This window comes from Felis catus, chromosome C2, assembly GCF_018350175.1.
Source record: "Felis catus isolate Fca126 chromosome C2, F.catus_Fca126_mat1.0, whole genome shotgun sequence".
Classification (NCBI taxonomy): domain Eukaryota; kingdom Metazoa; phylum Chordata; class Mammalia; order Carnivora; family Felidae; genus Felis; species Felis catus.
In genome coordinates this window covers 67,218,340-67,245,590 of record NC_058376.1, presented here as the reverse complement: position 1 = coordinate 67,245,590, position 27,251 = coordinate 67,218,340, and the positions used below count along the sequence as shown (strand labels likewise).

Genomic DNA, 27,251 nt, shown 5'->3' with positions numbered 1-27,251 from the left:
CTGCTATATCTTAGACCACTTTCATCTAGTCTCTGTTTGAGTCTGTTGGGAAAGTCAAAACTGAGCAAATCAGGTTAGAACTCCATATCATCAGGGTTAGGAGAGACTAGGTCAGATACAGTAACAAACACCAATTTTTAGTAGCTAAAACAGCAAAGATTACTGTTTAGTCTACTTGTGTTGTCATCATTCTCAGCTGGGGACCCAGGCCGCCAGAGGAGCCACTGGAGAACTGCACTTCACCTTGGTGAGCAGGGGGCAGAAAAGCATGGCAAAGCTTGCACTGGTCTTAAAGTCTCCACCAGAAAGTGATGTATTTCACTTCTCACATTTGATTGGCCAAAATCAGTCACCTGAGCAAGTCTGGCTTCAAGAAGGAAAGGAAGGAGGGGCAGCAAATCTTGAACAGTAATACAAAATGCCACAAAAATCTTCCAACATCTGGTAGTAGTATCTAGTTCTTTCAGACTTTTTTCTGCTAGTTAGCTCAGACCCCACTCCCCCAAACAACGTCTGAAACTTTCTCCCTCCATGGCTTGCCTTTCCCGTGACTGATTCTGTTCCATTGTTCAATTGATCAATGCTTATTTGAATATCTGTATGCAAACCCCAGGTTTAAGTGCGATGGGTGATGTAGAAGTGAGTTTCTTTTTAATCTTACCCTTCAAAACCCACATAAAAATCACTTTTCTCATTAAACCTTTCTAGATTACTTCACCCCATACCAAATTACTTTTACCACAAATTCCTTTACCATAGTAGATGCAAGTGCTTACCTATTTCAAACATGAATGCTGTTCTACAACATTCTTTTATGTGTTTTCTGTGAATGCTTTGCTTCCTTGACCAGATATAAACTCTGAGAGTAAGAGCAGCATTTCTTATAACTTCTCTGTGACTCTCAAAGCGTTGCAAAAGACAAGGCACGGCGGCATTTTTTTTTTTTTTTTTTTTTTTTTTTTTTAAGTGCCTAAGCAGAAGGAACTGACTTAAACTTCAGGAAGTAGCTGTGAGGACAGGGTGTCAGGAAATGACAGAAAACTTGCTGAATACGGAACTGAAGCAGCAGCTCAGAGTTTCTTGCTCTGAAGTGGCAGTAGAGAGGGGAGCCCAGTGGACGTGAAGAGCTGGGAGCTTAGAGCAGACACTTGGCTACTGGAGGTGGGTACTCTGAGCAGTGGGAAAGTTGGGGAGCACAGGGCAAGAGCTGAATTAAGAGGAACCTACCTGGCTCTTAGCCCTCCATGAGAGATAAAGTCCTTTCTCATAGGCTCTTAGACTTTTATGGCCAGAGGCCTGGGGGTGAGTGATTGTGACTAATGAGCATATGGGGATGGAAACTGAAATGGGGGTCTGGAGCCCAGGGCACATGATGCAGCAGCCACCCAGGACTCTTAGTTTCTGCTGACAGTCTACAACCTTCTCCTAAGGCCTGTTGCTCCTAGGCCCTGAGGCAAGAGGAGGACCATAGGAGATGAAGACAAAGTCTCTGTCCTTAGAGAGCATATGGTCTTGCAAAGAGACAAAACTCACATAGGAGACACTGTGACACAGCAGGAAGTAGTTGCTACTTACACCAGTGCTGAGCACCAGTGCGGATGGAGGCCAAACAATGGTTCCACTAGGGCTAGTTTCTGTGATTGTAGAATCCCAGAATCCCAGAATGTCCGAAATGAAGGGGACTTGATGAATTAGCTACATTAACCTCTTCATTTATTTTCCCCTGGGGAAAATGGAGTATCAAAGATGTTCAGTGATTTACCCAATTAATATTTTTAATTGCCTACTCTGGTACCTGACAAATAAGAACATATTCCATGTTGATTCCCTTACCCCTGTTCCCGCAGGGGCTTAGTAACAGAGCTGGGGTGATCTTCTGACTGAGGTCCATGTACTTTACTGATGCTGTCAGGCAGCTTCGTGATGAGGCCCTTAATTGTGCCTGCAATCCTGGGCACCATTCCTCACCAAGTTACTCCCCAGTCCCCTACCTCTAATAGCCCCTCTTGGCTTTTCTATTTCTGGCCAGCAGCTTAAGGACACTAATAGTCTCTGCGTCAGAAACTTCCCTTTGTTTTAAAAAATACATGAAGATGGGAGGATTTTGGGTGAGTTAGGCTGAGGCCCCAGAGGAACAGCAGGAAAGAGGAGAGGACCGTCAGTCCTCATTGCTTCCTTTTTGATCATGAATATTTCAGAAACTTCTCCTTTCCAGTTTTCTGTATGAAGTCATTTTGTCAAAAAGCAGCCCAGGAGCCAGGACCATAGGCCTTATCTCTTCAATCCATAATTGTTACCCCATAAGGAAAGGCAGAGCTGTTCTGGGCAGGGACTCATCTCACAGTGCAGCTGACTCAGTCACTACTTCTCCAGTGTCCTCTTTGCATCTCTTTAACCACCCTTCCCCCCAAATCCTTGGGCTAGTTTCCAAGGAGGCTATCAAATAGCATGGAGAAAGATGGAGCTTCCAAGAGGAAAGGAAAATCGGAGAGTCTGAGAGACTGTGTGGAGACATTGTGGAGTCCTAGGAGCAGTTTTAAGAGGTCTCATTTAAGAGACAGTGAAGAGTATCGGGAAATACACCAGTGGGATGAGGAGTCCAAGGAAGGATGAACAGGAGAGTTGCTAGTTAGCAAGTAGTAGCAGGGTCAAGAAGTGTCAGTGTCCCCCCAGAGCTGATAAGCATTTGTCAATGGACATACAGAGATCCAGGATCCCACACATACAGAGCAACTTGCTGCTCCTCATGCAGAAACTGGCAGAGCCAATGGAAACACTGGGGATGTCACAGAATAACAATTTGGCTCCCCTTCATCCTAATGTTCTCTAACAATTTCTTTATTACTTACTTAATAAAAAAATCTAATAACTCTCAGTGTTCAAAATAGGGGATTTATTATATGCTGTTTGAACCAGTTATCTTCTTTAGAAATATAATTGAACTGTTTTTAAAAATTAAAGAATAGATGATTCATTCCCAGTAAATAATACTTCCTTATGTGTTGTTCAGGGCAGGAATTTCAGCTGACTGCCCTACTGACCTCATGCACCTATTCAGTAGCTGCTCTTAGAATGAACATGGGATAATGACTTGCACTGGGGTTGGAATTTTCTCAGTAGAATTATGCAGGTGGTAGAGAAGAAAATGTAGGTGTTCACTTTATTAGGGGCTGGACCAATGCAGCTTTCAACAGCTGTAACAGGAGTCATATGTAGAAACTGAGAGGCATGGTGCTTTAATTTGAAGGGTACCCTAGTACTCCTCATTGATTGCCACTTTAAGCCACTACCCTGCTGCCTTGCAACACAAATGAATGTTCCCAGCAGTTTTGACACCCAGATTATTTAACATTACCTACACCCATGATGGCCTCTCTCCAGACTCAGTAGGCCTAGACCGTGTTAATTTGTCTTGAATAAATCCTCCCCCTGCTCCTCTAACTGAGCAAAAGTGTTTCCCTAAAATTTCCATCTGCTTTGCCTCAGCTTCCATTTTGTTCTAAGAAAAAATAGCAAAACCACTGGACTGCTATAACATTGACTTCAGCATTCTTGTTTTTCCTCTTCTTGATTTTCTCTCCCTAATTCCCATTTTGTCATCCTCAGATGTGGAAGTCTGTAGTAGGGCATGATGTATCTGTTTCTGTGGAGACCCAGGGTGATGATTGGGACACAGACCCTGACTTTGTGGTGAGTTTGGAAATAACTGCGCTTGGAAAAATCAATAAAAGGTGGAGGTGAGGGGACAAGGGAGAGGCACCTGGGCTACTCTGTTATTACTTACCTTTTAGGGGGCTTAGAAAGGACAATCTGGGACTGAAATAGCACTCATGGTAGAACTGACTGGTAGGACAGTTGGCTGTCATGAGTGGGGGTGTGCATGATAGCTGATGTTGAGGATGGAAGGGGACAGGTGTAGAAGAGTTTAACATTGTGATTGACGGGCTATGACAAGCTAGGCAGAAGCTGAGGTGCAGGTTAACCTGGGTCTCCATTGGCCTGTGAGCAGGATATAAGCTAGGCCTGTATAATTTGTGGAGATTCAGAAGTTGTAGAAGACCTAACGGGGAAGTGTGGGGGATGCATAGCAGAAAGGGAGGTTTCAGAACCCACCTTAATTTTAACATGGAGGGGCAGGGTGAGGAAAATGTAAAGATCGTGACTGAAGGAAGCAACAGTTTCAGGGGACCTAGAGGGCATGTGTGTCAGCTACATAGCCTCTCTCAATGTGGCACATCTCTTGCCATCACTTATTGCTGGTGATGTCTTTTGTAGAATGACATCTCTGAAAAGGAGCAACGGTGGGGAGCCAAGACCATTGAAGGCTCTGGACGTGCAGAACATATCAAGTAGGTGCCAAAAGGATTGGGGAGCAGAAAAGGGGTGTGGGAAGAGCCTGAGGAGAACTTGGACACTCAGGGGAGGGTGAGGGAAGAAGGAAGGAAGGAAGGAGAGAAGGTAGTTAATGTCTACGTGTCTTTGCATTTGTTTTTTCTTGAATCTATCCCTGTGTGTCCCTATGTGTATCATTGCGGGTTTCTGTTTCATGTCTCTCCACTTATCCCCGTAACCTGTATTCTCTCTCTCATTTCTAACAACTATGCTATTTCCCCAAGCGGGTCTATTATAAGGGATTCAGAGATGAGGTGGCTCAAATACTGGTTGAGGTTGTATCACTTTATCTCTCCAACATCTCTCTATCATCTATCTATTCATAGAAATAGAAATGTGTGTGTAGAATGTAGGTGACTTCAGATAGACCAAGAAGGATTCAGTGAAAGATCAAGGTAAATAACTCAGAATAGATATTGTAAGAAGAGGACAATATCAGGTCTCATACCTGGCCTGGATGATTTTTAAAATAAAAATTTGTATTTGGCTACTTGACAGAAGCTGGAAACCATGAATGGTAATATGAAGAAATGTGACAGTTAGAAAACCTATTGATTAAAATTATTTTAGTAATAGTGTTTAAGGGTCTTAAAGATGATAACCCAATGTTTTATCAGAAATAAGAGCAAAACAACAAAACAGTCTGATACTGTAAGAGAGAAGGAAGTTACAGACATATCTAAGGGTTTCTGTGGGATATATTGTATATTCATATTGAAAGATTCCCTCTTCTCTTCCATAGATTATTCAGGATCATTTAAACAGGGCTGTCTACTGTGGATGTCAAATATTAGTAGCAGGGTAGACACAATAAACTGCATAAGAAGAGCAAAAATAAAAAAGCAAAAATTGGGATGCCTGGATGGCTCAGTTGGTTGAGCATCTGACTCTTGATTTTGGCTCAGGTCATGATCCCAGGGTCATGGGATCAAGCCCCACATTTGGCTCCATGACGAGCATGGAGCCTGCTTAAGATTATCTCTCTGCCCCTCTCACCCGCTCACTCTCTCTCTAAAATAAAAAAAATTTTAAATTTTTTTAAAGCAAAAATTAACAATTACAAATAAATTGTCAAAATTAATACAATTTAAAACTCCATTTTAACTCCCCCATACAGAATTTAACAATAGTGTTTTTACCTCTTTTCCCCTAGATTTAAAAAGTGTCAGCAGATGACCACATTGTATAAACAACACACTAGGAAACTTAGCATGTGTTTATATAATTTGATAATATTCAGTAATATGCATCGTTGTTTGATAAGACATAATGATTTATCTCAAGAAACTGTAATGAATATTGTTCTTAAACCAACCACTTCTGGAAGCAGTTGGAAAGATGAAAAAAATGGAACAGGTTCATTCAGGAAGTTTCTTGATGCTCCTTTCCAATCTCATAGATCAAAAAAAAAAAAAAGATCCTTTTCCTTTTCTGAGTAAAGGCTACTCAGCCCTAGTATCCTGAGAACTCTTAAGATGAAGATACCAATATTCTAATACCTTTCCCAACCAGCTTGTCTCATGCATAGTAGGAGCAGAATATTTTAAGGAAGACTGCTAAATCTTTGCCATGATCTTATAGAAAGAGCTTGAATTTGTTAGGTTCGACTAACAGCTCTGCAGCTACAAGTAATGTGAATTTAGACATATAACCTCTCGGAATCTCAGTTTATTTGTTTATCAAAGGGGAATAATAATAGCTATCCTGCAGAGTATGGTTAAAATTCAAGGGGCTAACATGTATCAACATTCTAGTGCAGTATTTAGCACCTCTTAGCAGCTCAATAATATTTCTCTTCATTTTAAAAAAATATTTATTTTTGAGATAGAGAGCATGAGCTAGGGAGAGGCAGAGAGAGGAGACAGGATCCAAACTGAGCTCTGCCCTGATAGCAGCGAGCCCAATGTGGGGCTCAAACTCACATACCCTGAGCAAAAGCCTGAGCCAGAAGTCAGATGTTCAACCAACTGAGCCACCCAGCCACCTCAATATTTCTTTTTCTTGTTAATATAGTTATTTTTATTTATTTCTTATTTTCTTTAATGTTTATTTATTATTGAGAGACAGACAGAGACAAAGCGTGAGCAGGGGAGAGGCAGAGAGAGAGGGAGACACAGAATCCGAAGCAGGCTCCAGGCTCTGAGCTGTCAGCGCAAAGCCAAAAGTGGGGCTCAGACTCACAAACCGCGAGCTCATGACCTGAGCCAAAGTCGGACGCTTGACCCACTGAGCCACTGAGGTGCCCCAATATAGATTAGTTTCAATTATATTCTTTCTTCCTAAAAACCTAACATAAACATGTAAAAAAATTACAGTCTTTCTTCTTCCTAAGTGCTGTTTACTTGGACTGTTGTGTTGTACAACTCAGTATATCCATTACTCTGTTGACCCTTGGAATTATAAAATGTAGTGACCTTGAATGTTACCTTATTAACCTAAATGGATCTTTTAAGGATAGCATACATGGTAGAGATATTTACACAAAAACCCACTTCCTTCCCATTCACCCAAGCTACCAAGATGTAAAAGCCCCATCTCTGCCAGTAACTAGCCAGGTGACCTGAACAGGTCACTTTTCCTCTCTGATTCTCAGTTTTCCCACTGGGATCGAAAAGACCTCTAGAGGACCTTCCATTATTAAGTCTCTAATATTCTGGGATTCTCTCTGGCTAACATGGGCTAACCCAATCTTTAAGGTTAGATGAGAATCACTAAGGGCTTTGGAAAGGAGGGGGAAGTTGGAGAGGAGAACAGTAGCTGCAGAGTTGAGATCACTCAGAGCAGGAAAAGGAAGTGATTGTGGTTCTCACTAATCTCACTACCTTCCCCCACACCATAATCTTTCTTTTTTAAGTCTACCTAAAATATACTTAGTTTGGGGAGTGACTTGGTAATTCCGTGAATAGCTCGAAGGATAATGTCTGTCCCTCATCTATTGTATAGAGAAGCCTGGGCCAGGCAGCTGCAAGCAACCTAGTGTTTCCTAGTAGCTGCCTGATTTTCAAGGTCTCTGGCCCTTTTTTCCATCTTCTTTTTGCCACTCTTGCCCTCTCATGCTCATGTGCCTCTTTCCAGTCCATATATCCCGTATCCACCCCTGGCTGGGTGTAAACACTGAGCTGCTTCCTGTCACTATACGTTAGTTATGCCTATTCTAAAATTTTATGTAAATGCAGTAATACAAAATATATTCTTTTGTGTCTGTCTTCTTTCACTCAGTATAATTATTTGAGATCTAACTATGGTCTTTGTGTATCAGTCTTTTGTTCCTTTTTACTGTCCAGTGGTTTCCCATTATATGGGTATATCTTAGTTTGGTTTATCCATTACCCTGCTGATGGATATCTGGGTTGTTGACAATTTGGAACTATTAAAAATAAAGCTGTATAAACATTTGGGTCCAAATCTTTTTGTTGACATGTGTTTTTATCTCTCTTGGGAAATATCTTGGAATAAAACTGCTGAGTCATATAATAAGTACGCATTTATTTTTTTAAGAAATTACCAAACTGAAAGGAATTTACCATTTTTTATTCCTACCAATAATGTATGGATTTCAATTGCTCCACATGCTTCTCTACACTTGGTATTGTTAGTATTTTTAATTTTTATCACTCTTGTGGGTATGTGGTCATTTTAATTTGTATTTCTTTGATGCTTAATTTTATTGAGCATCTTGTTATGTGTTATTCATGTATCTTTATATGTCTTCATTTAAAGTGTCTGTTCAAGTGGTACCTGTGTGCCTTAGTCAGTTGAATGTACGACTCTTGGTTTCAGCTCAGATCATGATCCCAGGGTGGTGGGATTGAGCCCCGTGTTAGGCTCTGGGCTGAGCATGGAGCCTGCTTAAGATTCTCTCTCCCTCTCTCTCACTCTCTCTCTCTCTCTCTCTCCCCCGCCTCTCCCCAACTTGTGCTCTCTCTCTAAAATAAAATTTAAGGGGCGCCTGGGTGGCTCAGTCGGTTAGGTGGCCAACTTCGGCTCAGGTCATGATCTCGCGGTCTGTGAGTTCGAGCCCCGCGTCGGGCTCTGTGCTGACAGCTCAGAGCCTGGAGCCTGTTTCGGATTCTGTGTCTCCCTGTCTCTGACCCTCCCCTGTTCATGCTCTGTCTCTCCCTGTCTCAAAAATAAATAAAATGTTAAAAAAAATTTTTTTTTAAATAAAACAAAATAAAATAAAATAAAAACCTTTTTACTATCCCAGGACTTTATATTCCTACATATATTTTAGAATAAATGAGTCAATTCCTACAAAAATGTCTGATCATATTTTGGTTGAAATTGCATTGAATCTATAATCATTTTAGAGAAAACTGGTATCTTAATGATCTTGAATTTTCCTACCCATGAACATGGACTTATTTATTTCTTCTTCAATTTTTTCAGTAATATTTTTCGATGTTTAGGTCTTGGACATTTTATTATTAAATTGATGCTAAAATAGTTCATGTGATTTCATGGGATAATAAATAGTATTTATTTTTAACTTTTAATTTTCAAATGTCCATGGCTAGTATAGTCATACTCAGCAATATTGCAGGTTTGGTATCTGACCCTCACAATAAAGCAAATATCAGAATAAAGCAAGTAAAATGAGTTTTTTTATTTCTCAGTGCATATAAAAGTTATGTTCACATTATATTGTGGTCTATTAAGTGTGCAGTAGCATTATGTCTAAAGAAATAATGTGCATACCTTAATTTAAAAGTACTTTGTGGGGTGCCTCGGTGGCCTTGGTTTTGGCTCAGGTCATGACCTCACAGTTTGTGGGTTTGAGCCCTGCGTCAGCATGGATTGGGATTCTTTCTCTCCCTCTCTCTCTCTGCCCCTTCCCCACTCACTCTCTCTCTCTCTCTCTCAAAAAAAAAAACAAAACAAAACATTTTTAAAAAATAAAAATACTTTGCTAAAAGATAGTAAGCATCATCTGAACATTCAGTGAGTCATATCTTTTTGCTGGTGGAGGGTCTTACCTCCATGTTGATGGCTTCTGATGGCTTCTGACTGATTGTTGCTAAAGTTGGGGTGACTGTGGCAATTTCTATGGAAAAATTTTCTGTATCAAAATTGGAAGTTTGCTACATTGATTGATTTTTCCTTTCATGAATGTTTTTCTGTAGCATGTGACACTGTTTGATAGCATTTTACCCACAGTAGAGCTTCTTTCAAAATTGGAGTCAATCCTCTAAAACCCGGCTGCTGCTTTATCATGTAAATTTATGTCATATTCTAAGTCCTTTGTTGTCATTTTGACAGTCTTCACAGCATCTACACCAGGAGTAGTTTCCATCTCAAGAAACCACTTTCTTTGCTCATCCATAAGAAGCAACTTCCCATGCATTCAAGTTGTATCTTGAGATTGCAGCAATTCAGTCACATCTTCAGGCTCCACTTCTGATTCTAGTTCTCTTGCTGTTTCCACCACAACTGCAGTTACTTCCTCCACAGCAGTCTTGAACCCTCAAAGTCATTCATGAGGGTTGAAATCAACTTCCTCAAACTCCTGTTAACATTGATATTTTGATCTCTCCTTGGGAATTATTGAATGTTCTTAATGCCACCTCTAATGGTGAATCCTTTCCAGAAGGTTTTCAATTTACTTTGCCCAGATCCATCAGAGGAATCACTATCTATGGCATCTATAGTCTTAAAGGATAGATTTCTTAAATACTTTCACAAGACTTGAAAAATGAAATTATTCCTTGACCCATGGACAGCAGAATGGATATTGTGTTAGCAGGTTTTGAAAATGACACTAACCATGTGGTCCATCTCCATCAGAGTTCTTGGGGGGGCCAGGCGCATTGTCAATGAGCAATAATATTTTGAAAGGCATCTCTTTTCTTAGTAGGTCTCAGCAGTGGACTTAAAATATTCAGTAAACCATGTTGTAAACAGATGTGCTGTCATCCAGTCTTTGTTGTTCATTTATAAAGCATCAGTAGAGTAGATTTAGTGTGATTCTTAAAGGGCCCTGGAGTTCTCAGAATGGTAAATGAGCATTGGTTTCACCTTAAAATCACCAGCTTTCTTAGCCCCTAAGAAGAGAATCAGCCTATCCATTGAAGCTTTGAAGCCAGGCATTGACTTCTCCTCTTTAGCTATGAAAGTTCTAAATGGCATCTTTCAGTAGAAGGCTCTTTTGTCTACATTGAAAATCTTTTGTTTAGTGTAGCCACCTTCATTAATTATCTTAGGTAGATCTTCTGGATAACTTTCTACAGCTTCTACATCAGCACCTGTTGTTTCACCTTGAACTGTTATGTTATGAAGATGGCGTCTTTCCTTAAACCTCAAGAACCAACCACTGCTACCTTCCAGCTTTTCTTCTGCAGCTTCCTCACCTCTTTCATCCCTCAAGGAACTGAAGAAAGTTAGGGCCTTGCACTAGATTAGGCTTTGACTTAAGGGAATGTTGTGGTTGGTTTGATCTTCTATCCAGACCACTAGAACATTCTCCATATCAGCAATAAGTCTGTTTTGCTTTCTTATCATTCATATGTTCACTGGAGTAGCACTTTTAATTTATTTTAAGAACTTTTCCCTTGCAACTGGAAGGTATTATGCTGAGTGAAATAAGTCAGTCAGAGAAGGACCGTTATCATATGTTTTCACTCATGTGGATCTTGAGAAACTGAACAGACCATGGGGGAATGGAAGGGGGAAAAATAGATACAAACAAAGAGAGGGGGAGGCAAACCACAAGAGATTATTAAATACAGAGAAAAAACTAAGGGTGGATGGGGGGGCAGGAAGGGGAGAGGGAAAATGAGTGATGGACATTGAGTAGGGCACTTGTTGGGATGAGCACTGGGTATTGTATGTAAGCCAATTTGACTGTCAGTTATATACATAAGAAAATTTAAAAAAAGAACTTTTCCTTTGCATTCACAACTTGGCTAACTGTGTGGCATAAGAGACCTACCTTTTGGCCTGTCTTGGCTTTTGAAATGCCTTCATCATTAAGCTTAATGATTTCTTTTGAAATGATTTTGAAGCTTTTGATTTAAAGGAGAGATGTGTGACTCTTCTTTCACTTGAACACTTAGATGCCATTGCAGAGTTATTAATTGGCCTGATTTCAAAATTGCTGTGTCTCAGGGAATAAGGAGGCCTAAGGCAAGAAAGAGAGATGGGGAAATGGCTGGTTGGGGGAGCAGTCAGAATACATGCAACATTTATGACATCTCAAGAAACCACTTTCTTTGCTCATCCATAAGAAGCAACTTCCCATCCATTCAAGTTCATGGTGCCCCAAACCATTATAATAGTAACGTCAAGCAGCACTGATCACAGATCATCATAATCAATATAATAATATTGAAAAACTTTGAAATATTGTGCAAAGTACCAAAATGTGACAGATACATGAAGTGAGAAAATGGTGTAGGAAAAATGGTGCCAATGGACTTGCTCAATATAGTGTTGCCACAAATGTTCAATTTGTTAAAAACACAATATCTGCAAAGTGTAATAAAGTGGCATGCCCCTAAAATGAGTTATGCCTGTGTGTAGAAATGAAATTGATTTTGATCATGCTCTTGTATCCTGTGAACTTACCAAATGTACTTAATAGTTCCAGTAGTGTATTCTGTAGATTCTTTAGATTTTCTGCATCTATGATCATATCATCTGTGGATAAAATCTTATCTGTGTGACTCATCTCTGTGCTTTTATTATTGTAACAAAAACAAAACACTTGGTTCCCATAAACTGCATCGCTTTACCAAATTCCAAGGTATTTTAAAACTTAAAATAGGTATCTGAGACTTAACGTGTCAAACATTTCTTAGATATGTTGCTTAGCACATTGGATTGTAACTTTTTCTATCTTTCCCACCTGACCACTATCTCCATATACATTAAAAATCTTTGTATCCTCACAGCCTAAAAGTGCCTTACACTCAAAAGTTTAATTAATATTTATTGAGTGAAGTACTAATATGATTAAGGCCTATTTAGAGTGGCTTCAGCTATATTCTAAAGAATTTGATAAGAAGTTGGCCTTTTTTGGCCCCAACATTTTTATTTAAATTGTATTATCTATTGGAATCATCCTCTGATTAGCTTTGCTATCATCCATTAGGTGGAAATTCCTGAATTTCATTTTCAAATCCCCTTTAAAAACTTGTTTTAACAATGGTATAGTTATGACCCATGTGGCAATCATTGGACTCATTAAAACTTCGCACATTTTGCTCATTTGAAAGTAATGTTTGGCATCATTTTTGTCATTCTTCATCTGAATATTTTGGTTGGGAAATAACAGTTATTTACATGTTCTTGGAACCAGTAGCTTTTTTGACACAGACATTTCTAAAGTGTCAGTGTTAATGAACTAGCAACACAGGATCTCTGCCTCCACTGCTGCCAGAGGGTTTAGAGCAGGCACAGAACAGATGGTCCTTCCAGCTCTTAGCTTAATTTCATCTGGTTCAAAGCCAGCTTTCTAAAATTAACTATGACTAAAGCCGAGAGGGCTTTAAAAAAAGGCTTTTGGTGGGCTTATACTAGAAGGCCACCAGATGGATCTATTCTTCCATGAAAGAAGAGAATTTCTGCTGTGGGATGGCCATTCTAACCTGTAACCAGTGTATCTGGTTTTCCCAAGCTGGTGAAGTCCTAGTAACATCACTGTCTCAATTCCCTAAACCTCTTTTTCTTGCTGCAGGAAGTGAATTTTTTTAATTTAGGGTTCTCTTGTCCAAATGTTTCTAAGAATCCCCAGAAGTGCCTCTATGTGACCAAGTACACATACTGATTGTCCTTTATTGGTGCTAGTGCTGACCTGTCACCTCATATCCTCAGAGCAGACAGATCTGCAGAGGTGCTCTCTACCCTCATAGTGAAGATGAAAGTGAAGTAAGAAGGAGAAGGCTTCCTTTTGGTGTTACATTCTCTTAGTGACAGAGGTGTCCCAAATCAAGTTTATTTGGGTCTTCAGGTGTTACAACAATTAGTGATAAGACTGAATTCTGTTAGTTTTTATTAGCTTTTTTTTTCATTTCAGTATAGTTGATACATAATGTTACATTCATTTCAGGTGGATAACTTAGTGATTTGACAAGTTTATACATTATGATGTGTTTACCACAAGTATAGCTACCATCTGTCCAGTTACATCGCTATTATAATGTCATTGACTACATTCCTTGTGCTTTGACTATTACTTCTGTGACGTATTTATTCTATAACTGGAACCCTGCATCTTCTACTCTCCTCCTTCCATTTTGCCCATCCCCTCTGGCAGCCATGAGTTTGTTCTCTGTATTTATAGGTCTGATTCTGCTTATTGTTTGTTTTATTAGATTTTAGTGTAAGGAATTTCAGATTTGGGGGTGGAGACGAAGGGCATTCATTTTTTTACCAAAATATACACCAAATACTTAACGTATAGATAAATCTCCCAAAGCTACATCTTTCCTAACCGTCGTTAATGACTTCCTAGTATGGCATTGAAAGGTAATATTGCAATTTACTTAACTGTTCTCCAAGTATTAGGCCTATAAATTGTTTCTTAGTTCTTGCTATTATCTTCAGTGTTTCAGTGAATATCGTTAGATATTAAGACTTGCCATATTTAAAATTATTTCCTTGAGGTAGATTCTCAGGACTAGAATGTGGGAATAAAGGGGTATATAAATATTTTTGTACTTCTGGGGAGAGAGTATCTAATGCTAGAAAGCAGACCCATTCAGAAGGAAAATAACTTCCCAGTTACTAGAATATAATTGGTATCACTGTCCTCTAATATTTAAGAACATGAAAAACGGGACAAGTATCAGAAGTTTATTTAGTGGACAAATTAACAGACTAGAGGAAATATTATTGGCTTGTGGAGAGTTTAAATCAGACTATGGTATATAGGCCACACTAATCTCTTACTCCCAGACCCAGCATTGATATACTTTGGGAGCTCAGGTTATTGCTAAAAATAAAGAACACATCTCAAGACTTCCATTTTTCTGGGAGGGAGAGTTCATTGACTTGTGCTAGATGAGTCTCTGTCATGTGGTTACTTCCAGTATCCACCAGCTGAGGAACAAAGTGTCAGAGGAGCATGATATTCTCAAGAAGAAGGAGATGGACTCAGGGCCCAAAGCATCCCATGGGTATGGAGGTCGGTTTGGGGTGGAGAGAGACCGAATGGACAAGGTGAGTTGAAAGAAAGATGTTTGCTTAAAGATAAAAAATTGATTCATTTGTTGGTATTGTAGTTTAAAACTTATTCAAAATACAGCATTAATTTGGGCTTTAAAATAGAATGTCCACATACTATTTGTATCATTTTTTACCTGATTTCAACACATAAATATAGATAGTAGAAAATGTCGTCCAAGAATTTAAAAGGGCTAGCCTGTGGTAGACCCAGCCATGCTGTAACTCCTAGACTGAGGAGACAGGGTCACAATTAGAGAAGGGAAGAATATGTCTTAAAATCATTTACTGTTTTCAAATGTTTGTATAGAATGTTGATATTGCAACTTTTTATTATTTTCTTTACTGTGTATTTAGTGTTCTTTGTGTATATCTATATTATACCTTATATGATATGTGCATGGGAAAAATATTGATGTGAATTTATTCATTAGATTCCATCAAATACAAATATTTTCCTTTATCCATTAGCTACCACTAAAGTATGGCTAAAAATGCTTGTGTCTTATTTATTTATTTTTTTAATTAAAAAAAAATTTTTTTTAATGTTTATCTATTTTTGAGACAGAGAGAGACAGAGCATGAACAGGGGAGGGTCAGAGAGAGAGGGAGACATAGAATCTGAAGCAGGCTCCAGGCTCTGAGCTGTCAGCACAGAGCCCGACGCAGGGCTCGAACTCACGGACTGTGAGATCATGACCTGAGCCGAAGTCGGACGCTTAACCGACTGAGCCACCCAGGCGCCCCCAAAATGCTTGTGTTTTAAATCATAGTTTCCATTGACTTTGCTAATCTCAAAGATAGAGATATATTCCTGTAACAACAACAACAACAAAAAAAGATTTTTATCTCTAAGGAGGAAAAAATAATTCAATGAAAAGCCTTTAGTGCACCCTCAAGAAGTGTTTTGTTTTGTCATTGTGTAAAGTGCAATGTAGGCACTGTATTCTCCACAAAATTCCTAGGAAAAAACTAGATAAGCATTCATGCATTCTTAAATTCACAAGCAAAGTTGACCTACACAGACCTAAAAATACTGTAAAATGAGTTCCTAGGAGCTCATATACGGCAATGCTTCACATCAATCTCTATATTGATGTTTGTCCCAGCATGAGATTCGAAATACAGGAGAAAGGAAAGGCTTTCTAATTTCTCCTTATTTGGGACTCTGCATTATTTGGTTTGAAGTACTAGTCAGTTCCCAGATTATTGAAATAGCCATATCTAAATATTAGAAGAGATAAACCTTTTAAAACCAAATAGAAAATAAAACAATAGATGGAATAAAAAGTGAAGGGGCATAGAAAATTTATATGCCCTCTTGGACTACTTACAGTATTGTCTACCAACCCCCTTTGGTGCAGAGTCAGTCACTGTTAAATATCAGGGCTCAGTTGGCACTTCTGAAATGTGATGGTCACACAGAAACTATAAACCAGAACAGAAGCACTTGGCTATTTTAATGAAATATGCAATCTTGGCTATGGTATAAAGTTAGTCCCCTTTGATCTCTCTTTATTAACTACTTAATTCTATTTTGACCCATAAATCCCTTGTTTTTACCTTTCTTTTTGTTTCTGGCTTAACCACTGTTCTGCCTACCTCGAATCTATCCTGATGGTTCCAGCCCATCCTACAGGAGTTTCCTAAGTGATGGGTTCCTAATGGTATTAAAGAAGACTCAGGATGTGTGAGCCTCTAGAAAAAGCAACCTTGCTCTCTCCAGTCATATACTCCTTACATGATACACTGGTGGAGGCTGTGAGACAGACCCAGAATGGAATTTCTGGTATTCTTAAATCCCAAACCACGTCTGTATCATTTTAATTTTTACAGTCATTTTTGTCTTTCACTCTTTCCATCTGATTTTCTTAGAGTGCCGTGGGCCATGAATATGTTGCTGAGGTGGAGAAGCACTCTTCTCAGACTGATGCTGCCAGAGGCTTTGGAGGCAAATATGGAGTTGAGAAGGACAGGGCAGACAAGGTAAGTATCTCCCTGTGCCACCCAGCTCAAATCCTGTGGGATTTACCAGCACTCACTGTTGAATGTGGGTCTATGCTTCTCCTATGGAAAGATGGCAGTAGCCTCAGGAGGGTCCATCATGAGGATAGCTCCCATAATCTTCTTTGGCAAGTTCCTTTGTGCCACTTTTGGAGGCCACATGCTGAGCTCAATAGTGTTAATATAAATGATACAAAGATTCTGACACTCTGTTTTGATAAGGAATCAAACATTGATAAGGAAGTCAAACCATTAATTTCTTCATTGTGATGAAGAAAGACAAGGGAAATTCCAAAGCTCCTCTTTTGTTCAAGCATCGAAACCTTATCATTATGCCTTTCAGGAGAATGTGGGAGTCAGCTTAAGTATTATGACCACAGGAGCAAACAATCAAGTAAAACAGCTAATTAGGGTTATAATGTTTTTAGAAGGTAAAGGTTACTTTTCACATGATGTAGCACCAAAATCCTGAAGCCCAGAGGTTTTAAAGACTCCTTTGTGGGGAAAAAAAAAAAGGTAGTTTTAAAAAGAAAAAGCACAGTAGGATGGAATTTCCCTTCTATCTTGTCTTTTCCTGACCACTCCTTGTTCTTTGTTTCATCTTCTGCCTCCTGGGTCACAAATTGAATTACCTAAATAGTCAGTATGTCATGTAAACCAAGAAACAATACATAGTAATGGCTCTTGAGATGCAAAATCTAGTCTTGCCTAGAAGACCTATAGGTACTGAGCCAGATGGGGATGTAGCTATGAGTGATGTTAGGTATTGGCCAACATATCCAGTCCTAGAGCAGCAAAGATCCAGGTTCTCCTAGTTGCCTCTCATCCCATCAAAACACATCTCTGGGTTTCGGCTGCCATTTAGGGAAAGAGAAGAGAGGCACAGTACAATCAATTAGGAATAGGATAATATCTCTTACATGTGCGTGGTGCTTTATAGTTTACAAGGCACATTCCTAACTATTATCTCATTTTAGTATCGTGAGAGTTAGGAAGAAAAGCACTAATTTACTGAGTGACACAATGCAAACACTTTACATACCTTGACCCACTTATTACTTACACTGTCCCAAATAAAGAGGGATCATTTCTCCATTTCATACTTGAGGTTAGTAAGGAGGTTTACCTAGTTTCATTTCATATTTGAGGAGACTGAGGCTCAGTAATGTTAAAGGACATGCATAAAGTTAAACAACTAAAAATAGGGCAAGTGGGGTTGGGGGTTGAATCAAGAGCTGATGAGCCCATAACGCTCACGTTCATTGCTCTGTAGCACACTGCTGCTCCACCAGCCTGTCAGGTCAGGGTGTCATCTGTTTCTAGGTCAAACTCTCATTCTCAGCCCTAAGCTCCTATAAACTAACCTCTGGCCTGAGCTAGGGGGGAGGTATGTGAGGGAGAGGGAAAACTGTCAGCTCCAGTTCTAATCAATCCTCTCTCCTTTTCTCTGTAGTCGGCAGTTGGCTTTGATTACAAAGGAGAAGTGGAGAAGCATGCATCTCAGAAAGGCAAGGACCCTGTGCTTCAACCTTTGCAACCCAATTGACCTATTCAGCTCAGACTTCACCTCCCAATAGCTGTCATCAACTCCCTTTAGTTCCATGACCCAGTTCCCCACTATTGTATTTATTTTTAAATCCAAGCATGTACTTGCTTCTTTCTTCTTTATCTCTTCCTATGAGATTGTTTAGTCCCCTTTTCCATCTGGATTGAAAATAAGGTATTCTATTCCTTTGTTTTAGGAAGGTATCCCTAAGTTTTAACTCTCATTTTTTACTTAAGTTTAAAATTAATCACTATCTCATTCTGAGTAACAAAGAAAATGTAGAATAATTTAATTGCATTCCTTCTATATCCTATATTCTTTGTACCAACTGGCCAATTGCTGCCCAGTGTAAGGATTCCATGTGTTTTTAAACCCCACAAAAATGAATCACTATTATTATTTAGTGAATGCTTATTTATTTTTTATTTATTTTTTAATTTTTTAATGTTTATTTACTTTTGAGAGAGAGAAACAAGAGTGTGAGTGGAGAGGGACACAGAGAGAGGGAGACACAGAATCCAAAGCAGGCTCCAGGTTCTGAGCTCTCAGCACAGAGCCTGATGCGGGGCTCAAACTCACAAATTGCGAGATCATGACCTGAGCCAAAGTCGGACACTTAACCAACTGAGCCACCCAAGTGCCCCTAGTGAATGCTTATTTAAATTGTCCAACATATTTACCAACTTCCTAGCCCATTCCTGTTTATTATATTTTGCTGTTTCCTCATTGCTTTTATTTCCTTCTTACTAAAGTATATCCTTTGATAATTCTTTCAGTGAGAGCCTATGAAAGAACTCCCAGGTTTTGTCTGAAAAATATATTTTGCTCCATTTCTCATTGTTACTTTTCCTTCATCACTTTGAAGGTATTATTTCATTCTCCTTGGCATCTCTCTTGTGTACTCTAACCATCATTCCTTTGTGTCTCTATTTTTTTCTGTGAGAGGTTTTCCTTTTTTTTTAATTTTTAATGTTTATTTATTCTTGAGAGATAGAGACAGAGTGTGAGCAGTGGAGAGGCAGAGAGAGAAGGAGACACAGAATCTGAAGCAGGCTCCAGGCTCTGAGCTGTCAGCACAGAGCCCAATGCAGGGCTTGAACCCGTGGACTGCAAGACCGTGACCTGGGCCAAAGTCAGATGTTTAACCGACTGAACCACCTAGGTGCCCTGAAAGGTTTTCTTTTTGTCTCTGATATTCTGAAATATCATTAGGATATATCTAAATGTTGGACTTATTTCTCTTTCCTGCATGAGACTATTGTTCCTCTTCAACTGAGAAATAACTTCAATTATAGAAAATTCTCAGGTTGGTTTCCTTTGGATAGTGCCTCTCCTCTCCTTTATTCTTTCTTCTGGAACCCATATTAGATGCATACTGGAACTTTTCCTTCTCTTTTTAATGTATCTCTCTCTCTCTCTCTCTCTTTCTTTAAAGCCTTTATTTATTTATTTATTTATTTATTTATTTATTGTTTCAAGTTTTTATTTAAATTTGAGTTGGTTGACATAGAGTGTAATAATGATTTCAGGAGTAGAATTTAGTGATTCATCACTTACATATAACAGTACTCATCACAAGTGCCCTACTTAATAACTATCACCCATTCAACCCATCCTACCACCAACACCCCTCCAGAGACCCTCAGTTTGCTCTCCATAGTTAAGAGTCTCTTATGATTTTCCTTCCTCTTTTTTTTCCTTCCTCTATGTTCATCTGTTTTGTTTCTTAAATTCCACATATGAGTGAAATCAAATGGTATTTATCTTTTTCTGACTGACCTATTTCACTTAGCATAATACTCTCTCTAGCTCCATCTACATTGTCGCAAATGGCAAGATTTCATTCCTTTTGATGGCTGAGTAATATTCCCGTGTGCGTGTGTGTGTGTGTGTGTGTGTGTGTGTGTGTGTGTGTGTGTGTATACCACATCTGCTTTGTCCATTCATTAGTTGATGGACATTTGGGCTCTTTCCATAATTTGGCTATTGTTGATAATGCTGCTATAAACATCTGGGGGCATGTGTTCCCATTGAATCTGTATTTCTGTATCCTTTGGGTAAATACCTCATAGTGCAATTGCTGGGTCAGAAGGTAGGTTTATTTTTAACTTTTTGAGCAAGATACATACTGTTTTCCGGAGTGGCTGTACCAGTCTAGATTCCCAACAATAGTGCAAGAGGGTTCACTTTTCTCTCCATCCTTGCCAATACCTGTTGTTTCCTATGTTGTTAATTTTAGCCATTCTGACAGGTGTCAGATGGTATCCCATCATAGGCTTTGTATTTTTATTCATTTATTTTTAACTTTTTAAATGTTTATTTATTTTTGAGAGAGAGAAAGAGAGAGTGCATGAGCAGGAGAGGGCCAGAGAGAGGGAGACAGAGGATTCAAGGCAGGCTCTGACACAGTGAGTGCAGAGCCTGACATGGGGCTTCAACCCACGAACTGTGAGATCAGGACCTGAGCTGAAATCCAGAGTCCAATGCTTAACTGGTTGAGCCACCCAGGTGCCCCTAGACTTTATATTTTTAGAGAAGTTTTAGACTTACAACAAAATTGAGAGGAAGACACAGAGATTTCCCATACACTCCTCCCTCATCACCCCCATACGTGTAGCCTCCTCCATTATTAACATCACTCACCACAGTGGTACATTTTTTACCAAGGATGAACCTACATTGACACATCAAAAATCACCCAAAGTCCATCCATAGTTTATCTTAGGGATTACTATTGGTATTGTACTTTCTATGGGTTTGGACAAAGTATAGTAACATGTATGGGTACTTAAAGTTATATACTTCCCTCTAAACAAACTTTTGCTGCATTCCACATGTTCTGTGTGTTTTAATTTTTATTAAGCTAAAAATGTGTGTTCTAATTTCCCTTTTGATTTTTTCTTTGACCCATGGGTTATTTATAAATGTGTTATTTATTTTCTAGGTATTAGAGAATTTTCTAATTTAACCCTATTGTGTTAAGAGAATATGATGTCTAATATCAACCTTTTTAATGTATTGCAACTTATTGTATAGGCAAGCATATAGTCTATCTTGGTGAATTTTCTATGTGCATAAAAAATAGTATATTATGCAGTTTGGGGATATAATGTTCTGTAAATGTCAATTAGGTCTTGTTAGATGATAATGTTGCACCTTCTATAATTTTAGATTCTTTTTGTCTAAATATTCTATCAATTAATGTGACAGGAGTGTTAATATTTTCACCTAGGATCACAGATTTGTCTATTTCTTTCTGTTTCTGTCAGTTTTTGCTTACATATAAATCTGGATTCTGTTAATTGGTTATACCAACATACATATTCCTCATAAATGATGATTTGTTCTCTTGTTATTGTGTTGTAGCTCTCTTATCTCTTACAATGCATTTTCTATTGAGGTCTACTCTGTCTCATATTCCTGCCATCTTTCCAATGCTTTTTCTTTCGGTGGTATATATTTTTCTAGACCAGCATGAAGTTAATTTCTCCTCTTAGAATTCCTGTGTAATATAAGTAGTGTATAACTGGAAATTTGCATTCTACACATTCAGGGTAAGCCTGGAGTTTCCAAGTCCCATAGGTAAAATTTCCCACTACCAAGTGCTGAACAAATGACAATCCCCTTCACCATTTCCCTGGAAAAATAAGTAGAATTTTTCTAGAACGCTTTTACAGAAGCAGGTAGAGTGTCATTTCTTGCTCCCCAGTCCCCTGTTCTTGTATAAGAACCCCTGACCCTAGATCCTAATCTCTAGACACTAAATTCGGGGCTTAAAACATCCTTGGGTTTTCTCAGTCCACTCATGATTACTCTCATATCTACTGCTTTGATTCATCTCTTTGTTTCTGGAGCCATGATTTTTTTTTTTTCATTTGAGCTTCACTATTAAAAAAAAAAAAACGATTGTTGTATTTTAGCAGATATTGCTAAGTGTTTATATAGGAGTAAGAACAGGCTACATTTCATATGTATTTGCCTTTTTTTTTTTTTTTGCCTGAAAGTGTCTCTTTACATTCTCTATACTTTCCCCTTCCTTGAAGAAGGGAGAAGATTGAAATGCTCTTCTCATCTTGAGACAGAAGTAAAGGTGAAGAGGAAAGGAGGGAACAATGTTGAATTACAGCTTCCAAAAGATGGCTTAGGACACTGTTTGTCTTTAATTCACTTAGATGCTGGCCCATCTTTCTTCCCAGGCCCCTATCCCCCCTGCACCCACTTAACCTGACTTCGCTCTTCCACAGTACCTTCCTTTGGGCTGAGTGGGCTCTCATGACTACTTCTTCCACCACAGATTACTCTCATGGCTTTGGAGGCCGTTATGGGATAGAGAAGGATAAACGGGACAAAGCAGCTCTGGGATATGACTACAAGGGAGAGACAGAGAAACATGAGTCCCAGAGAGGTGAGTTGGGATTGGAGAGGAGGGAGGTCACACAGTAGCCTAGAACCCTCCTTCCTTCCCTGCTGGAAGCTGACACAGAGGACCCAGAGTACAAAGGTGCAGATGTGCAGTGGTGGTGTAAAGGGTAAGTGTATGTATGTGGGGTGGATGGGGAGAAACCAAGAGGATAGAGAGGAAAGAAGCAAGATTAGGAGCAGGAGAGAAGAGGCCAAAGAGAAGGGGTCACTGAGCAAGAGAAAGATAAACAGTCTGGGTGATGACAAGTGAGTGATTTGGCTTTGAGTCTCACAGGCCCCTGTGCCTCACAAAGACAGAGAGTCTCTCTCCTCCCTGGGACATATAGGGGATGGCTGGAGGAACCTCCTTATTTTTTTCCCATTTCCTCCCTATATTACTTCCTTTTCTGTCACTTCTCTCTTTTATCTTTCCCTCTTCATATCTATCTCCAATCCATTTTCTTTTAACTGTTTTTCTCCCTATCCTTTTCTTTCTCTTTCCATCCAGGCTTTTCTCTGCCCTCTGATTCTCACTCTCCCTCATCCATCTCTATTTTCCATATTCCTGTTGTCTGGTCTTTCTTCCATGACTCCCCTACCTATACATTCCTAGCATTTTAACTCCTCTTATGACTCTCAGACCTTTCTGTCCTGCAGATTATGCCAAGGGCTTTGGTGGTCAGTATGGAATCCAGAAGGACCGAGTGGATAAGGTAAAGCACCAGAACACCAGTGTCTTGAGAAAAGGTCCCTAAACTGCACTTGAAATGCATTGAGATAAGAGAAGCTAAGTGTCCTGAGCTGTTGTCCTACACTCCCCATTGACTGCTTTCAGCATTTAATGAGCAAGTCTTCCAGAGCCTGAGCTTCAAAAAAAGAGAATGGGGGGAGTCAGAGAAAGAAACAGAAACACAGATAAACTTCAGGGAAAGGTGATGTTTGAAATTTCATTGATTGCTAGACATTGCTTAATTCAATCTATAATCTATTTCTATTCCACGCACACCAGTTCCTCTTCATGCGTTGGCTGGGCCCTGCTGCATTCTAGGCAACTGGACTTAGAGGTGTGAGGTTCTAGGTTCTCTGAGCTTTCAAAAAGGGGAGCTGAGCCCACCAGTTTAGAAATTCTTTACCCCTCTCTCTACCACAAAACAATATAGGAATATCCTGTTTAACTATTAAGCACCAAATGGTTAGGGATACCTCCTATAGCGTCCCCAATATCCAATACTGACTTTGGGTTATCACCATTCCCTTCTCCTCCCTCCCTGCATACTGTTCTCTCTACAGAGTGCTGTTGGCTTCAATGAAATGGAGGCTCCAACTACAGCTTATAAAAAGACGACACCCATAGAGGCTGGTGAGTCTTAACAATTCCTTTTCTCTATTTTCCTCAACCACCTCTTCCTTCTCATTCTTTCTCATGCCTAGACTACCCTCTCCATGCCTTTAACTACTTAAACTAGCTGAGGTAGACTTGATCCTGCCTGTATATTCCCAAATTCTCTCTCCTAGAAAAACTGGATTAAGTGGGTAGAGAGATAGAGTGACATTAGGAAGAAACTGTGAGCAGAGAACATAGGAAGGGAGGGTTGGGGAGACATTTGGGAAGAATAAGAAGGATAAGAACTTGGGACTGGGAAGGAGAGGGTGGGTGGTGGCCAGAGGGCATACAGGTTTAAGGAATGTGGATAGGGAAGGATGCTAGTTAGGAAAACAAAGCTTATAATTTAGAAAGGACAAAAGTGTGAGATTGCATGGCTTGGCTATATGGAAATCTAGGCTTCAGGGCTATATTCTCTTCCTAAAACCCACTTGTTCCTCCATCAGTACCTCTTACCTTCCCTCCCATGAGTTCCCTCTCCATCTGCTTTCTGCCTGGATATTTAACCAATTCCTTCTCTTCCTTCAAGTGCCATCCCCACCATACCTGATCCAAGACAATCCTAATTCTTCTTGCCTGTGTCTGCAGCTTCTAGTGGTGCTCGTGGGTTGAAGGCAAAATTTGAGTCCATGGCTGAGGAGAAGAGGAAGCGGGAGGAAGAAGAAAAGGCACAGCAGATAGCCAGGCAGCAACAGGAGAGAAAGGCCCTGGTAAAGAAGAGCCATGAGGCTAAGCAGCCAGTAGACACTGTGGGAGAGCCAGAGGTGCCAGCCCCATTGCCCAAGAAAATCTCTTCAGAGGTGAGTGCTTGGTCTTCTGGGGTTCACATCCAAGATTCCTTGCCCAAATAAAGTAAGGATTCCAAATCATTGGTAGAAAATAAGGCACAGGCCTCCCTGGTGTTAGGCAAAGTTGATAATTCCTGTCTCCATCTTCAGGAAGATTTCAGGCTGAGTGATTGGGCCTCATATATACCAAAATGTTAGAGGGAAAAAAAAAAATCAAGATTTATATAGACCAAGATTTGCATATTTGGCCATGCAGCCAGTCATTACTACAGGAACAAGAAGGAGCTATCACTTCAGGTTGGAGCCCATCTAGAAGGATGATTGATTTGGATTGGCAGAGACAGGAAGGGAAGTGTAAGAGAGAAGACAGAGGTTTACATACTTACAAGAGAGATGCTTCATTCTTCACAGGCCTGGCCTCCAGCAGGGAGCTGTCCACCATCAGAGCCTGGGCCTGTGAGAACCAGTAGGGAACACCCAGTGCCTACCCTGCCCCTGAGGCAGAATCCCCCAGAGGTGAGTAGAGCCCCAAAGATCCTCTATCCCTTCCCCATCTCCTCATGGGAGGAAAGGTGGGCCATATGAAGTGACCAACCACCCTGGTTTGTCTGGTACTGTCCTGGTCTTAGAACTGAAAACCTTGCATTCTGGGGGCTACCTAGTCCTGGGAAGATCAGGAGAGTTAGTCATCCTAGCCGTGGTATTCTCAAAAATGTGTTTTGCTTCAATCTTTTCCTGGTCATTCGAGGAATCGGACTTGCTTTCCATTTCCTTTTCTTTACACCTTCTACATTCCCCTCCTATCACCTCCTGGTAGATGTTTTGAGTGGGTAGGTATGGGAGGAAGTCAAGGAATAAAGATGGATGAAAGCCTGTGTTCTCTAGGAGAGTCTATTAGGTAGAGGTGAGGACGAGGGTAGAATTGGTAGGATGGTGATGGGTGGGGTCTTAGTACCCCACCCATGGGTGGAAGTTGTTCTGATCCACACTGTCCCTTCTCAGGATGAGGAGCCCCCAGCCCTGCCTCCCAGGACTCTGGAAGGCCTGCAGCTGGAGGAAGAGCCAGTGTATGAAGTAGAGCCTGAGCCTGAGCCTGAGCCTGAGCCTGAGCCTCAGCCCAAGTCTGAGCCTGAGCCTGAGACTGAGCCTGAGACTGAGAATGACTATGAGGATATTGGAGACATGGACAGATGTGAGCAGGATGGTGAACCAGATGGGGACTATGAGGATGTACTCGAACCTGAGAATCCTTCTTTTGCCTCCACTATGGCTGGTGAGTGGGGGGTGGGGGGTGGGAGAAGCAGCTCCTGCATTGGGTCCAGTCCAGGGGAGGGCAAAAGGAAGAGGAATTCCCCCCACTACCCAGAAGGACCTGTTTTCCTTCTCCATGTTGGTGAGACCATGTTTATATTTCTCTTCATGCAGAATCATCTGGCTACCCAGCTGGGGCTGGAGCAGGGATCTCAGCGATAGCCCTGTATGATTACCAAGGAGGTAGGTTTGGAGTGGCCTGAGGGGTCTGGTGCCTGGAGGCCCTTACTACAAGAGAGGGAGATGGATTCTGAGGGTCAGGGGAGGACCCAGGATTAGCATCCAGAAGAATAGCACCCTTCTTTCCCTGAAGTGTACAGTGGGGACAGGAATGGAAGGATTACGGTCTGACCATCCTAACATCCCATCCATTTCCTCCCCAGAGGGAAGTGACGAGATTTCCTTTGATCCTGATGACATCATCACTGACATTGAGATGGTGGATGAGGGCTGGTGGCGGGGACGTTGCCATGGCCACTTTGGACTCTTTCCTGCAAATTATGTCAAGCTCCTCCAGTAACTGGCTCTCCCTGTCTCCTCTACCGTGACTTCCCAAGTCCAAAGTGTTTCTGCCTTCACCCCCACCCTATTCTTACTGCAAGTGTCATGAGTTGCCTGAGATTCTAGAGAGACTTTCCTCTCCCTCTCCACTAGGGGTTGGGACAGAGACAGCATGAGGAAGGGGTCTTCTTCCCCTCAGTGTCCTTTCTACCCTAGATGTGCTCATGGACATACATTCATCTTGTGGTCCTGTCTCCTTCCTCATGAATACTCCCTCAAATACCCCAAGTTCTGCCTTCCTCTGTTTGTGAGCTCTGAGCTTCCTGGTTTGCTTACATGGAAAGGTATGTCTAGATTGTCTGATTTGACTGGCTATACTGTTTGCCCACTTTCCTTTTCTGCAGAGATTATTTTTAACCTTCTGTCTGCTCAATCTTAAATCAGAAATAAAGTGGGACTGTGGTTCATTTGTATGCTGAGGTAAATAGTACTTTTTATGCAGGCCTCAATGGCCCTACTCTCATGGCTCCAATTCTCCTTCCCTCTCTCAGGTGTATCCAGAAGACCCCCTCCTGCCATTGCCCACTGCCCTGCACCCTATATATCAAGGTTAAATCTTCTCCTTAGATTGTACTTAAACCCAACACCAAACAGTTTGGCCTGGAAAATGGCAGTAAGGTGAGGGGCCAGAGGACCAGGAAGTATCCACATTAAGGCAGTTCAACTTGCACTGGCTTTAGCAGTTGTGAGAGGCCAACCACCT

General features: G+C 40.5%; 1 protein-coding gene across 1 annotated transcript; it reads left to right on the top strand.

Moving 5' to 3' along the window:
• The first annotated feature begins 1,011 nt into the window (after positions 1–1,011).
• HCLS1 (hematopoietic cell-specific Lyn substrate 1) lies at positions 1,012–26,961 on the top strand. The gene is made up of 14 exons (XM_003991685.5): positions 1,012–1,161; positions 3,607–3,690; positions 4,276–4,349; positions 14,421–14,550; positions 16,429–16,539; positions 18,011–18,065; positions 22,398–22,508; positions 23,162–23,217; positions 23,795–23,864; positions 24,477–24,688; positions 25,088–25,192; positions 25,679–25,949; positions 26,102–26,170; positions 26,371–26,961. Exons 2-14 carry the CDS (start codon positions 3,607–3,609, stop codon positions 26,505–26,507), a joined length of 1,485 nt encoding a protein of 494 aa, XP_003991734.2. The 5' UTR covers positions 1,012–1,161; the 3' UTR covers positions 26,508–26,961.
• The last annotated feature ends 290 nt before the right edge of the window (positions 26,962–27,251 follow it).